Source organism: Fusarium mangiferae, assembly GCF_900044065.1.
Source record: "Fusarium mangiferae strain MRC7560 genome assembly, contig: FMAN_scaffold004, whole genome shotgun sequence".
Lineage (NCBI taxonomy): Eukaryota > Fungi > Ascomycota > Sordariomycetes > Hypocreales > Nectriaceae > Fusarium > Fusarium mangiferae.
In genome coordinates this window covers 444,559-458,480 of record NW_024573924.1, presented here as the reverse complement: position 1 = coordinate 458,480, position 13,922 = coordinate 444,559, and the positions used below count along the sequence as shown (strand labels likewise).

Here is a 13,922-nt window from a genome sequence, read left to right as displayed (position 1 = left end):
AAAATCTGGGGTCTCTACTCGTATGATTTGATGATGTGCATGATGCAATTGACTTGGCAGATCAGGAATCTTGGAACAGTAATTTTGGCCTCAATAACAACGCTAATTGGCAATTCTAAATTTGACATTTAATACATAGAGTACAGGTATTGCAAGAGAAGCCAGATGGGAGAGAACAGGCAGACAATTATAGCCCCTGCTCTCTCAGCTCTTTAAGTCTCTTCTTCTCCTCCCTCTCCCTCTTTCGAATGTCTCTCATATCGGGCGGTTGCTCAATACCCAGCTCTTTTCTCAAGTCACTAACATCATCTTCAAGTCTCTCTTCCCAGAATACATTGATGACCTCTTTGCTCCGTGCCCCATTCTTCAGGGCCCAAGGTAGGTATATCGAGGCGAATCGCTGCCTCTCGCTTCTCTTCATGGTAGCAGCCGCGAAGACACTCAAGCCAGTCATAGGAAGTAAGGTATTCGCAAACTCAAAAGCCTTGAGGGCAACCTCACCCTCGCGCACGATAGGCAGACCAGTCAAGGCGTGGTAGAAGTCATGACACTCGCGGTATCGTTGCATTACATATGCGCACTCTTCGTCGTCGATGTACCGCACCGTAGCTCGAGTATCGGGGGACACGCCTTCGCGATCGAGCCAGCCTACGTAGGCGCGGCCAACGGAGTTTTCGGGCAGTGCGCGCAGAGCTTCTAGGGAGAGGGTTTTGGAGGAAATTCGAGGTCGAGCTCGGAGGATTCGACGGCCGGTTGGATCGGCGAGCATGGCGTCGCGGAGGCGATAGATAAAGTAGGGTGTAGCAGTGGCTTCGCCGGTAGCAGCGATGAGGTCTGAGGGCGATCAGCTAGAGAAACAGAGGGTTCCTGCAGGAAATCATTTCGCATACCATGGCGATAGGGATTGAAAAAGGACATGACGCTGGCCCCAATGGCCAGCCCAGCCCGTTCAACTCTCGTAAGAGGAACATGGCCTGGGTAGTTTGGCGGGGGCCGGTTCAAGCTTGTGAAGCTCCTAGGCGACGAAGAAGAGCAGGATGCACAAGATGTTGCCCGTATCAAAGCGCTAGCATTCCGGGCAGATCCAATTAACCTTATTTTAGGAAGTGCGCTCTCCATTTGGGCTCGTTATCTGAGGATGATGATAGTGGTTCGATGTTTAAGCTCTGGCGATGATCTAACGGGCTAGGCCATGACTCAGCTTCAATAATTACCGAGAGACCAGAACGAATCAGGGCTGAAGTTTCTTTGGTGGAACTGTATATTCAATTTGATTTAAGTTAGTTCAACGGGAATAATTGACTTTGTGTAAGTCCTATTAATATCTCGGTATGTCGGCGGAAATAATGAATGAACGCCCAGCCTTGTAATATACGATGTTGGGTGATATGTTGTCTCTGCACTGTAATCAGGCTCTATCACAACCCTTGCTATAAGAACAGAGAGAAAATAATCGGAGCAATGAGATTTCTATATTGACCGTGTACTTGAAATGCGATTTATGAGGGCTTTTGTACTAGAACTAACTACCTTATCCAGTCCGAGTCGCACTGCTGATGAATTGAATCACTCTATACTCCTTGTCCTTTTCATAATCCACATCCTCCTCGCACTCCGACCACTCCTCATGCTCTTCCAACTCCCTGCACTCCTCGACCTCCTCGACCTCCTCGACCTCCTCGACCTCCTCGATCTCTTTCTCCTCAACTTCCTCATCTTTCTCCTCGCCCTCGCCCTCGCTCTCATCATCTTCCTCGATCTCTTCATCTTCCTCTTCATTATCGTCATCATCCTCGTCCCCCCTTGCCCTCTTGCGTCTCCGCACCCATACACCTTTCTTCCCGACTTGCCAGGCCCCAAGGTTATCAGCTTCCTTCACTTCATAACCTTGAGCGTCTGGCCCCCGTAGCAACTTCATGTATATTTTTTTCAAGCTCCGCGGAAGTGGTTCATACATGAGCATGTCGCAAACTAGCTCTTCTGTCTCTCTGGCTCTATCCAAGTCACACGAGCAGCCCGTCATCTCTGCTTCAATGGTGAGAGTTTCCAAGGACGGAGGAAGTTTGTCGTGTATGGTTATGTACCTCTTATTCTCATTATCTATGGGCCCAACAAAGTTCAACCTACCGATGGATAGATGTCTCAGAACTTCCAGTTTTCTGAGACTTCCGATGTAGTTCTTCCAATCAGCGAGGTGAGGATCCCACATTGGTTTCGTGATTGAAAGGTCGATCAGGTTTTGCCCATGGGCTCTGAGAACGTCGCCAAACTCCTCAAGATTATGACTAGCATCTTTCACGTCTCCGTAGCCTATGAGGCCCATATTGAGTTGGGTGAGGCTTGTGCATTTCTCCATGATGCTTTGGAGGGACATGGGCTGTAGGATGCAGTTTTCAAGGTCGAGCCTAGTCAGGTTGCTGGGCGCCTTGCTCCAGCCCAACTTCGAACAAGTATATTGCAACAATGCAAAGCCGTCAAATCTCAGAGCCTTGATGCTTGGGTGGTTGAAGAGACCGCTGACTGTTTTACACCGTATTGGGGAGCCCAGTTTGTCATCATAGGCTCTCAGAGTTACCGACTCGAGATGGCGGAAAAGGAGGATATCCGGGATACCTTTATACACCTGACCCCCTTCGTTGGGCTCAAACCCAGCATAACCTTTGTCTTGGTCACCTTCAAATGCTTCAGTCAAAAGAAACGGCGTAGATTTGAGGTCAGTAATCCAGAGCTCGAGGTGTCTCAGCTCAGGCATGAGAAGCATGAGAAGCACTTTCAAACTTCTGTATGGCCGTTTGAATATTCTGAATTTCAACTCCTGCTGTATGACAGTCCTGAGACCTTGGGGGATTCTATCACGGTCAGGTGATGAGGAAAGCTTTTTGAAATGCTTGGTAATCCAGTCGAGGAAGTATGGATGCGCCATGGGATCGTATCTCTGGGAGCAGAACGTCCTCACGGTGAGACCCCACTCAGGATCCTGTTGCAGGCGTCTTGCAAGTTGCATCCATTTCTCATCAGGGTCCTCCTCGAGGACAAAAATGCTTCGAAAGAGATGGAACTCTGCAATCACACGCAATCGCTTGCAAACGCGGCTCAGAGACAAGAGTGCCTCGTAGGAGGACTTGGTATCCCATCCGCCTTCCCAATCTTTGCACTCGATAATGGTGCAAATGTGAAGCAAAATCTCGTTGGGGACACACAAAAGCATGATGATAGTGATTGAGATGGCAATTGGGGTAGAATTGAATGAAGGCAGCGAAGATGAGAGGAGATGAGATGTCGATGGAGTCGAGATCGGGGCTGATCAGGCTGGCAGGTTGTGCTTAAGTACAAAAGGTACTTTTGTGAGGTACTTATGCTGTGTAACCCACGATATGTAGGGTATCATCACGAGTAACATGATATGCACGAGCAAGACTGTGGCTTGAATCAAGACCATTGTCGTAGTCTGGAATGATACCTTGCAGGTTGCCAATGAAAACCGTTTCTGCTGCGTCTCAAGTTGTCTCTTCTCTCAGCTGAAATAACTCGGTATATTCACACCGGGTACTCGTGTGTGGGTGATGTAATATATCTGTCATACAACAGTCTGTTTGCTTTTCATCAAATTGATCATCTCTTTCCAAGCCATAGTCTCGTTATTTCATTAGGTCTGTAGGTGCGTAGGTAGGGAGGGTGAACCAATATCCATCTTGTCATCCTATTCTCCGCGTACTAGCTCAAGCCTCCCAGAATAAGGCTCTCCCGCAAACGAGCGCCGTAGTCGTGCCTCGTTCTTGACACTCCAGCCCTCAACTTTGGTGAAGTTAGCGATCCTGTCATTCTCGCCGTCAATATAAAAACCATATACGACTTCCTGTAGTTTGGGTAATTGGTTGTTGTAAAGGAAGCGAATCACTCGGTCGTCGTTGGCAGCAGACATTGTTGCCAGAGTGTCACAATTTGCCACCCTACACACATCAACGAAATCCATTTCAAGCGTCTCAACGGATTCAGGCAAGACCTCCGATAGCGGGACTGCGTCCATCAATGTACCTGCAAGTACAAATATTGGAGCTGAAAGATGTCGGAGGCGCTTAAGCCCTTGTAGAGAGCCAATCCTGCTTTGTGCGTACTCTTCGCAATCGTAAAATCTCAGCCTGAGGCTGACAAGGGTCTGTCCAAACTCTCTGAGAATTCTTCCAAAGTCGTATAGGTTTACCGTCAAATCCTCTTCATCGACGTCGTAGCAATCTGTAAGATCCAGGTCCAAGTGCTGTAAGGCCTTGCACCGAGAAAGACTGTAGTGTAGGAAGGCGGGCCTGATCATCCCACCGTCGAGTGTCAAACTCTGTAGCCCGCTCTGAAGGTCTGGAACTATGGGAGGACTAATAGTGAGGTTGGGTGCAAAAGGTGACAGGAAGAGTCGCTTGATACTGGGAAGGAGTAGTAAATGTTCCGTGCTACAAGTATCCGGGTCTTCTGATTTGGCCCGTAATGGCGACCAGTGTATTTCTTCTAGCTGGCCGAGGTAGTTCGCAACTGGTTCTGGTCGATCTGCTGTGCCAGGCTGGGGAGTCTTCATCTTTCCCCCTAGGATCCAGGTCAGTGCCTTGGAGTGTGTCTGGGGGTCTGTCAATACGACCATCCGAAGTTTTGGCATGAGGGCCAGAAGAAAACATGTCCCAGCCTCGGTGGCAGAGTGTCTTTCTATGTCTTCCCTCAGCAAGTCTCGGAGCTGAGTAGGCTCGACCCGTTCAATGCTTGGTAGCCAAAACTCACTGTTGACCAAGGGAGCTTTCCAGTTTCCTGAGGAACTCAGATCGATCGCACGGATTTCCGACCTGAGCTCCGGGTTTAAGAGGAGCGTACGGGCAAGTAAACACATCTTTGTATTATTCTGTTGGTCGGGTAGCTTTCCGCTCGATATGGTATGATACAGATTTCGCCTGGCCAATCTGTAGAACTGATGGCTGACAAGACACAGTGATTTAAGAGCTGGAATATCAGTGTCTTTGGGGGATGGATAAAGGCCAAGGTCTGATCCATCATCGACATCTATGGTATCCTCGAAGTTGGAGAATACAAGGGTCCAGATCTCATTACACAAAAATGGAGGCATCTTTGTCCTAGAAGTTGCATCAGTCTTGGATATTCTCCCTTCTCCTCCTCTTCCTGGGCGAGACTTACATGTGATGAGTGGTTTTATCGCGTCGGGGTTTCGAGTCGTCGAAGATCGAGGGAGCAGAATTAACAACAACGAGAATAATAGCTCCTAAAAGCCTCTTGTAACCCCCGAGAAAGAAGCTTCTGTGAGCTTCATAACTCTTGGCGATTACCTGAAGCATGGTTTGAAAGTCAGATGCCCAAGCAATAGAAAAGCTGAAAACCAAGAGCTTATTCACCAGCGGTAAATATCGTCCTTGCCGTGTCGTAAGTGAAGTTAAGTGGTTATTGTGAAGTCAAACTTTGGTAAAGACACGACATTCATGCTCGAGGGAAATCGCAAATGGCTGGGAGACAACCAGCACATTAGCTAATAAGGTCTCACCCCATGTCAGTATGAGGTAGTAGATATGGCTGACGCTCTTTGAAGCGCGCCTGTTACCGTTTAGCGACACGCAAACACACACTGTCCAAGTGCATGCAAATACTAAATACTACCTGTCTAAGCCATCCCAGGTTTGGGTATTTATAAATACTTTTTCGCTTATCGTGAGCTAATTAACCTAATCGTGTTCTAACTTCATCTTGTTACTGGGTCTCATACGAACGCTTATTCTGTGGAGCATGGCAAAAGAGCCAGACACTTTTACACAGTAGACATCTATCTCCCAGAGGAACGTGCGAAAGAAAGGATACCTTATCTATTCCAGTATTAGCCGTGAGTTTTATATCTCACCCTACACGCAATCAAAGATCATCGTAATGCCTCCACAGCACAAGGCCAGGCTCAGAGGGGTCTGTACAGCAACACTCCAGGCTAAGAAGTCAAGATCTCTACACCAGTTGAACATAAAACTTTATATGAATGCCGACCCAATTAACTCTCGTTGCGAGAAACTCGGAATTATTCCCACGTATGACAAGACTCTTCCTCGGGAGTGCAAGGTCAGATCAGGGACAGTAACAGTAAGACGTAAACAAACCAGTTGTAATATTACACTAGCGTGCATCAACCACTAACGGCATTTCTTCCCCAGTTGGGCTATTCATTTTTGATCTCTTAACTGATGAGACCTCGTCATAAAAGCTCCCGAGTTTTTCTTTTACGGGACCAAAGCTTGTCGACGACTTGTCAAGTGGCTAGCCTGCTCACCGCCTCTTTTTCGCGAGGTATGCGCTACAGCTATCAACTTGTGACGTTGCATATGTTATGTTTTTCATGGCTTCTCGGTCATATTTACGTTCTTCCAGAACCAAAGCAAACGGTACCCCTGAGAATGAGAACCGCCACTGACAAATTGCTTTGCCTTACTGAGGAGCAATGCTTATCCTCCAAAAGGGCAAAGACAGCCTTGAAGCGTCTAGCCTTATCCATCCTTACAAAGTACTAACTCTAAAAGATCTTCCAGTCTGCTACTAATCGCTTAGCCTTCTCTTTTATATTTGAAAGAGCAGCTCCGCTTAGTCCAAACAACCTTCAGTAACTGCCTGATCTACGTGTGTCTCTCTAGTTGCTTTCCCGTTTCCCATCACTTCTTCACTTCTGAACCTCACTTCATTAAATTTTAAAGGTTCATATTTGCTATTTCAAGGTTATATGTCCAAAATACTACGCGGGACTTCTGAGGTTCGAGTGACAGTTGAGTCCACTGTTCCTGGGGGCTTAGCCAGACAGAGAACCAATAATCCAAGGTCCAGCTCATTAGCATCAATTATACATTCAACCACTGTTAGCATGTGATTTTATCGTAATTGAATTGTTCCTAGGCGCAGCTAGCTGAGCTCGTTGACAACAATTGAACTGTGATCCTAGACGTCTGAAAGTCTTGATGAATTCCAGCTATTTCAGTAACTCCTTAACATAAACATATGCTATATCAAAATAATGACAGGTCTAATATCCATAAATAAGGCAATTGCAATATCAAAACAAGCGGCAAGCAACATACTCGCTCTGGCAACTCTGTTCAGTGTAAACTACCAGTAGTACACAATGAGCCATTCTATACCCAGATGTCCTAAACTGCACAACATTCTCTGACCTCTCTCTCTTTCCAACTTCCCTTCTCTTCCTCCTCTTCGATCATATACCATGCGCTGTACATCACTCTTCCTCCTCCTCTTCCTGGATAGCATTCTTCTCCTTCGCGATTCTCTTTTCCTCTTTGGTCTCCTTGTCAGAGCAATAGGGGCATCGACGATTGTGCTTCAATGAATAGCCTGATTTACATTTACTGCATATTGCGAGATGTTGTTTCTTCACACATCGAGTTTTGGCACTCTGATTGCACACGGGGCTGTCTTGTTAGCTTCTGTAGTCATCCATTAGGGTTTTACTCACCAATGATGTTTTCCGTCTCTCTTGTTACATCCCATGGTGAAGGTTAAATGACCAGTTTATATGATTGTACTTGAGTAGTTATCTTCGTAGAAATAATGATTCAAATGTTTGCGATACGGCTATGACTAGAGCTATCTTCTCGAGTCATCTTAAGGCAGTACTTATACAGAAACGAACGCGAATCAACTCTCTAGGTCTCTTTGTTTCCTCCTTAAACACCTTTCAACCTTCTCGTGAGGGTGTGGTTGGCGAACAAACCAAAGCTTTCAGCTTGTCTTTCAATTCCTCCCAGTGTTCTTTGTCAAGGTCACCATCTCCAATGTCCAAAAGAACACTCACACTGTTGTCTTTGTGCAGATTTAGAGCGACCTCAACAAACTTGCGACAGATCTCCAGCCTGTTCATTGAGCTGAATGCTGCAATGGTAACGGCTTCAGCAATGTGGGAGTCTTGCGTGAGAGCAGAGTCTCCTTTCCCAGACAATTCTTTGCACATCTCTTTGTTGTAGTGCGCTCGATATCGTTGTAGTTCTTCGGGAGAATCCTCAAAGCCTGGCATATGGGGCCAGCCATACATCAAAGGATCCCAGTCTCTAGTGATCCATCCTGGATAACAGGCGTAACCGAGTTGAGGTGGTACTGTTTGGCAATGGTCCCAGTCAATCAATCCAGTCACGTTTCCTTGTTCATCAACAAGAACGTTCTGGGAGTCGAAGTCGGGTGGGCAGAGAACGAAGTGAGAATGAGAACGAAGAAATGGTGAGTTTTCCAAGAGAACTTTGAGCACCTTGTCCTCAGCACGTCCCCACGTATTATCTTTAGTTGAGGGAGCAATGCTGCATGCCATAAACTCGTCTGTTGAGAAGTAAGTGCGCGTAGCTTTAGCATAGACACTACCATCATCATTCTCATCCCATTCGAACACTGGACCGACAAATATAGAGCCGTCTTCTGCTTGCATGAGGGAGCCGATCTTGTCGAAGGTCATAGTAGAGAATTTGGCCATGATGGCTGCAGTGCTGGTCAGAATATTGAGACGAAACTGTTCTCGCGCCTTACCATCCATTGAGTCTTTGAACCAGACACTAGACACGGTCTCTCCGGTAACGAAGCTCATGCAGATGAAAGGTGCACTAATCTCGTTGTTGTTGGTTGGGTCCCAGCTGTACACTTCGGGCACAGGCGCTCCGGTCTGTTCTTTGATGAAACGCATTGTTGCAACTTGCGATGAAAGGGCATCTTCTGCTGCCTTTGTCATTCCATCGCCCCAGCCTGTGGCGGGGATTCGAATAACCAGCTTGACTGTTTCCAGCTGCACAATGTGGACGATGTTGTAAGACCCGGAAACTGTGTTAAGAAGCTCTGCCTTGCCTGGGATAACATGAAGCACATCTTTGGCAATTCTAGTGGCTAGAGCGATGATGGACTCCTCGGTAATGTCAACGAGAGGGCCAAAAACATCACGATCAAGCTCTGAGCCATCGTCAGAGCCGTCGTCAGAGTCGTCATCCGAGTCTTCATCCGAGTCTTCATCCGAGCTGTCATCTGAACCAGCATCTGAACCAACATCTGAACCAACATCTGAGCCAGCATCTGAGTCGATTCCCATGAGGTCGTCTGAGTTGATTTCGGAATCAGTGTCTGTCCACTCATCCGAGTAGTAATCCTGTGCGGTCGACATATTGGTGAAGTGAGGGAATTGAGATTTGCAGTATTGTTGATTGACAATGTAGGGATGGGACCACTAGAGCCCGTTGAGTTGAAGCTGGTTGTTGTTGGTATTGAGTCTTGGATCTTGAGCCGTGGAGTTAGGTATTTATAGATCAAAGGCCATTGAATCTCTTCACACCATGTGTTGACCTGGAACAAACAAACAACAACTGTTCATTGGTCGACGCATGTGGTATTTCGAACACTTTCTTTGTTCAACATCTTTAGCTCGAACATGGATGGACTCGAGTCACATTGACCAGCACAGACACTGAACGAATGTTTGCCTAAGAGAGTTTGCCGTTAGCCTTGGCAAAGGGCGGATAAGTTGAATGGCGTTTTGAACCAACATCTACCAGCTTAATAAAGGGATATGCACGTCGCCGATACTTGCAGGTTCTACCAAGCTTTATGTATCACTGTATTGGAGCAATTTTATTGAATATAGGAACCTTCAAGGAGAACCAAGCATACCAATGCTGTTCCAATGCAAGTCTCCATGTCAGAGAAGGGGGAACATGCATAACAATTGCAAACACACAAGCTTCTAGAAGAATGAGCTTTAAGTTCTATGTCTCCGAACATACTAAAGCATTGGTTGTTCATCTTTCTTTGATAGGAACCGGCAAATAGCAAGCCTAAATTGCAGTGTTGGAATACATGGAGATAAGAGAATGAGGTTGTCGGCATCTACATATTGGAATCACGATTCCCCAATGTCACTTCACTTAATTAATGGGCTGATATTGTGGTTTCTTAACTCTCTGGGTCGATTGCTAAGGTTGAAATAGCAAAGCTGAGAGTCAGACGGAGCTCCCTAGGCCAGTGACTCTAGAAAAGAACTGGAGTTACTTTCCTCCTAATCTTCTCGGAAACATTCTTATCAAGGAAATACTCTATCTCGTCTAAATCAATGTATCTCTTTAGATAAGTACATTGGCAGCCACCTGCTTCACCAACTAAAACACGAGTTCCATTAATGTGACTTCGTCTCTATGAATCCAAACAGAGACCAACCCCAGTTTATCTCTATTATTCTTCTCTAATATTGGGATTCGACTTCGTATATGCTGATGAGCCTTCTCTCTTTAGTGCAGAGTTAGCATTAGAGGTTTAATTTACGGAATCTAGAAACTCGACTTATTACTCCGAAATGACTGTATGAAATCGATAGTGAATCACGAGCGGTGGCACAGCGAAGCGCATACTAGAAGAAAGCTTACAGGTTTCTGAAATATAACCAAGAGATTCTTCTATTTTATCTATTCGCATCTCTTTCAATCATTCTCTTGGCTCCTATTCCCCCTGAGGCGGTGCCTTGAAAAGGGGGGACTGCACCTTCGAGTGCACGAGATTACCTGCCAGCTGGCAGCTGGCAGCTGTCATTCTTGACACTGTCGACACCTAGATGCAAGCACTGCCTGCCAGTGCCTCCCCCCTTTTGTATTTGCAGGCCAGAGTAGCTCCTTCCTCTTGTAATCGAAGCGGCATCATGTGGGGCTCGTGAACGACACGAGAAGGTACGGATGCCTCAGATCTGCACTCAAACCACTTACCTTCTTAAAGTTGCACAGCTGCACAGCTTCGTTGCAGCTTTATTGCAGCTTCCCTTTTCTTTCATCATTCGCAAAAGCCTTCTTACCTTACCTTATGTATCACCATGGATCACACGTCGTTTCGTGATTCAACTGCAGAGGATGGTATTCGTCTTGAGGACGGTGAAGCTCATCCACTCCGAGAAAATGATCTTCATAGCAGAAGATATTTTGAGTTACTCACCATTCGTCGGAGACTTCCAGCTTCAGCCAAGCGTCAAGAGTTTCTTGATCTTTATCATCAACACCAGGTAGCTGCACTCTTCACATCATAGAGCATGGCACTAACTCCCACAGGTGATTATCGTATCTGGCGAAACAGGCTCAGGCAAAACGACGCAGATTCCCCAGTTCATTCTATTCGATGAACTTGGTTCCTCGAAACCTATCGCTTGTACACAGCCCCATCGGCCATCTGCTATTTCAGGTGCAGAGAAGGTCGCCTCTGAGCTAGATGTCAGAGTGGGTGCAGAAGTGGGATATCAGGTTCGCTTCGACAAGCGTATTTCCCGAGTCAAAACACGCTTGAGCTACATGACCGACGGAATGCTTGTGCAGTTGGTTCAAGGTAATGGTTCTTTCGGCAAATACGTAAGTGTTGTGTCCAGCACCTTTCGCCTCTTTCTAACACCCCCTAAAGAGTTGTGTCATCATTGATGAGGCCCACGAGCGCACCATCCCGACAGACCTACTTCTAGCACTATTGAAGCGCGCTTTACCACTCTTCCCTGATCTAAAAGTAGTCATCATGTCTGCCACTCCTGACGTGGGTGTATTTCTGAACTACTTCGGTCAGGGCAGTCATCTACCTCTATCCGGCCGAGAGCACCCTGTCGAGATCCGTTATCTCCAAGAACCAACTCCTGATTACGCTAGTCTAGCTCTTCATACTGCTCAACACATCCATCAGACTACTGGGGATGGTGATATTCTTGTCTTTATGCCGTCTACAGCCGAGATCGAAGATGCTTGTGGACAGTTGCGATCGGCAACCTGGGGTCTTGAAGTGTTGCCCCTTTATTCTCAGTTGCCCAAAGCAGAGCAGGAAAGAGTCCTCATACGGTCTTCCCGCCGTCGGTGCATCATCTCGACGAATATTGCAGAGGCCAATCTGACGGTTGATGGTGTTGTCTACATCGTTGGTATGCTGGCCATTGTCAAATTATTGTTCAATTCAGACTGGAGAAACTGACCATGATATCCAGACACTGGACTCTGTATTGAGTCGCGTTTTAATCCCCGGATTGGCCTCAGGACAGTTTTTACCGGACCTATCTCTAGGACAGCAGCAGAGCAGCGAGCCAGTCGCGCTGGTCGAAATCAGCCAGGCGTATGCTATCGCATTTACACGAAGGAGCACTACGATGAGATTCTTCTTCCGACAACGCCCGCTTCCATTCACACAAGCGACCTCTCTCGCTTGGTTCTACAGATCAAGGCTATGGGATTCGATGATGTGGCCAATTTTGATTTTGTTGACAAACCTGATCCCGAAGTCTTCTTTCGCGCTCTCGAAGATCTTCTTGCTATGTACTGTCTTCCGTTTTCATTATCTCGTTCTTTGTGGCACTGACTAAGATTAGGGGATATCTTGACGATACTGGGACTATTACTCCCAAGGGCCAGATGGCTTCAAAACTTCCAGTCCACCCCGTATGGTTCAACGCACTTGAAAAGGCTCATGAGCTCGGCTGCAGTAGTGACATGATAACCATCGCCGCCATTCGAAGCACACGGCATCCGATCTTTGTCCGTGGTCAAGGCCCCTATTCCACTGCAGGTCAGGCACATCGATTTGCCTGTTTCACCTCTGATCACATCACGCAGCTCAACGCAGTGGACGCATTCATGAAGAAGGAAGATGAGGCCGAGGATCTTAGACCTGATGGGATTTACGTCGACGTATCGGGGTGGTGCTCGGACAATTCTCTCAGCATACGTGCCCTTGAAGAATTCAAGCGTATTCGCATGAAGCTGAGGAAGTCATTTGCCGACTTATTCAAGGATAAGCCCAAGCGATTCGAACTCGAGACCTCTGAATGTGATGACAATCTCCGTCAAGCGCTTGCTTGGGCCTTTAGTCATCGCGTGGCTTTCAGCGACGTTGGTAGTGGAAACAACCGCTACAGAGTTCTTCATCACAACTGGCACGCTGGATTATCTCCTGAAAGCAACCTTGTAGGAATCAACCACAGGTGGGTCGTTTTTGACTCCTTCGTCATGACAAACTGTCAGTTCCTGGAGACAGTCACAGCCATCGAGCCCGAGTGGCTCCGGGGATGTGAGAACTTTCGAGAGGAGAGCTGGGCGTTGAAACGTGCGGGCAAGACTGGCCCGTTCAAAATGCCGCTCGCGAAGGCATCATTTGAAGAGGCTTGTGGGCTAAGTACCAACAAACAGACAGATTGGTGGTAATCTACACGTTGAGAAGCTTTGTTGTGCTAGTCATTTTGTTCACATGTATGTATGTCGAGAAACTTAGTTATGAGTCGGCCACATGATCGATTATTTTCACCCCAACACCACTACATGATCCGCTGCCTATTTCTTCATACTCTTCTTGCCTTGAGCTATCTCCAGGTCATCCTTCATGTTCCATTATAAACTTTTCATCTTGTTGACAAGATTGTTTCATGTACAAATCCCAGCATCTGACAAAATATCCTCGCTCAACCTTCACTAACATCACCTCCACTAACATCAATCTGTCTCATTTTCTTCTTTAGTTCTTGCCATTTTTGAGCTTCTGCCACAAGTTGGGTCTCTTGAGGTTCCTTCGAGATTCAATCTTGGTCGAATCTGTTCGTACAATATGAAGGCAGCCGGTCAACTCGGAAATGAAGGTCATGTGGGGAGAGTTGGATTGCTGAAACCTCTGAGCTCGCACCATCGACTTTTGAACCTAATGAGACATTAGCTAGTGATTTTGTTAGGAATTCAAATGAATCGCTTGTCCTTACCTTACGGCCGAGTAACTGCCATTCATAGAAGCGATCAAAGTCGCCCCAACCAAGTCCAACTCCTGGAGGGCGCTTGTATGAAACGATGTGACTCCGGCACGTTGCCGAGAGGACACTGATACTCATATCTAACGGTCTGACGAAACTTTCGGAATGAGAGATGTAAGCTCTC

At 46.9% G+C, this 13,922-nt stretch overlaps 6 protein-coding genes across 6 annotated transcripts; 1 reads left to right on the top strand and 5 right to left on the bottom strand.

Annotated features, from left to right (window-relative positions):
• Positions 1 to 187: 187 nt before the first annotated feature.
• Positions 188 to 918, bottom strand: FMAN_08726 (putative COQ4 protein, responsible for restoring ubiquinone biosynthesis; the record flags this gene model as incomplete). Its single annotated transcript, XM_041829488.1, has 2 exons — positions 188 to 834; positions 891 to 918. 2 exons carry the CDS (start codon positions 916 to 918, stop codon positions 188 to 190), a joined length of 675 nt encoding a protein of 224 aa, XP_041680246.1.
• A 613-nt stretch (positions 919 to 1,531) lies between these two features.
• On the bottom strand, positions 1,532 to 3,208 carry FMAN_08725 (uncharacterized protein; the record flags this gene model as incomplete). The annotated part of the gene is made up of 1 exon (XM_041829487.1): positions 1,532 to 3,208. The coding sequence occupies one exon, from the start codon at positions 3,206 to 3,208 to the stop codon at positions 1,532 to 1,534; it is 1,677 nt and encodes a 558-aa protein (XP_041680245.1).
• Positions 3,209 to 3,700: 492 nt separating this feature from the next.
• Positions 3,701 to 5,327, bottom strand: FMAN_08724 (uncharacterized protein; the record flags this gene model as incomplete). The annotated part of the gene is made up of 2 exons (XM_041829485.1): positions 3,701 to 5,108; positions 5,170 to 5,327. The coding sequence occupies 2 exons, from the start codon at positions 5,325 to 5,327 to the stop codon at positions 3,701 to 3,703; spliced, it is 1,566 nt and encodes a 521-aa protein (XP_041680244.1).
• A 2,381-nt stretch (positions 5,328 to 7,708) lies between these two features.
• On the bottom strand, positions 7,709 to 9,166 carry FMAN_08723 (uncharacterized protein; the record flags this gene model as incomplete). Its single annotated transcript, XM_041829484.1, has 1 exon — positions 7,709 to 9,166. One exon carries the CDS (start codon positions 9,164 to 9,166, stop codon positions 7,709 to 7,711), a length of 1,458 nt encoding a protein of 485 aa, XP_041680243.1.
• A 1,689-nt stretch (positions 9,167 to 10,855) lies between these two features.
• FMAN_08722 (putative ATP-binding protein PRP16) lies at positions 10,856 to 13,205 on the top strand (the record flags this gene model as incomplete). Its single annotated transcript, XM_041829483.1, has 5 exons — positions 10,856 to 11,041; positions 11,088 to 11,381; positions 11,431 to 11,932; positions 11,996 to 12,320; positions 12,374 to 13,205. The coding sequence occupies 5 exons, from the start codon at positions 10,856 to 10,858 to the stop codon at positions 13,203 to 13,205; spliced, it is 2,139 nt and encodes a 712-aa protein (XP_041680242.1).
• A 307-nt stretch (positions 13,206 to 13,512) lies between these two features.
• On the bottom strand, positions 13,513 to 13,876 carry FMAN_08721 (uncharacterized protein; the record flags this gene model as incomplete). The annotated part of the gene is made up of 2 exons (XM_041829482.1): positions 13,513 to 13,692; positions 13,751 to 13,876. The coding sequence occupies 2 exons, from the start codon at positions 13,874 to 13,876 to the stop codon at positions 13,513 to 13,515; spliced, it is 306 nt and encodes a 101-aa protein (XP_041680241.1).
• Between the last annotated feature and the right edge of the window lie 46 nt (positions 13,877 to 13,922).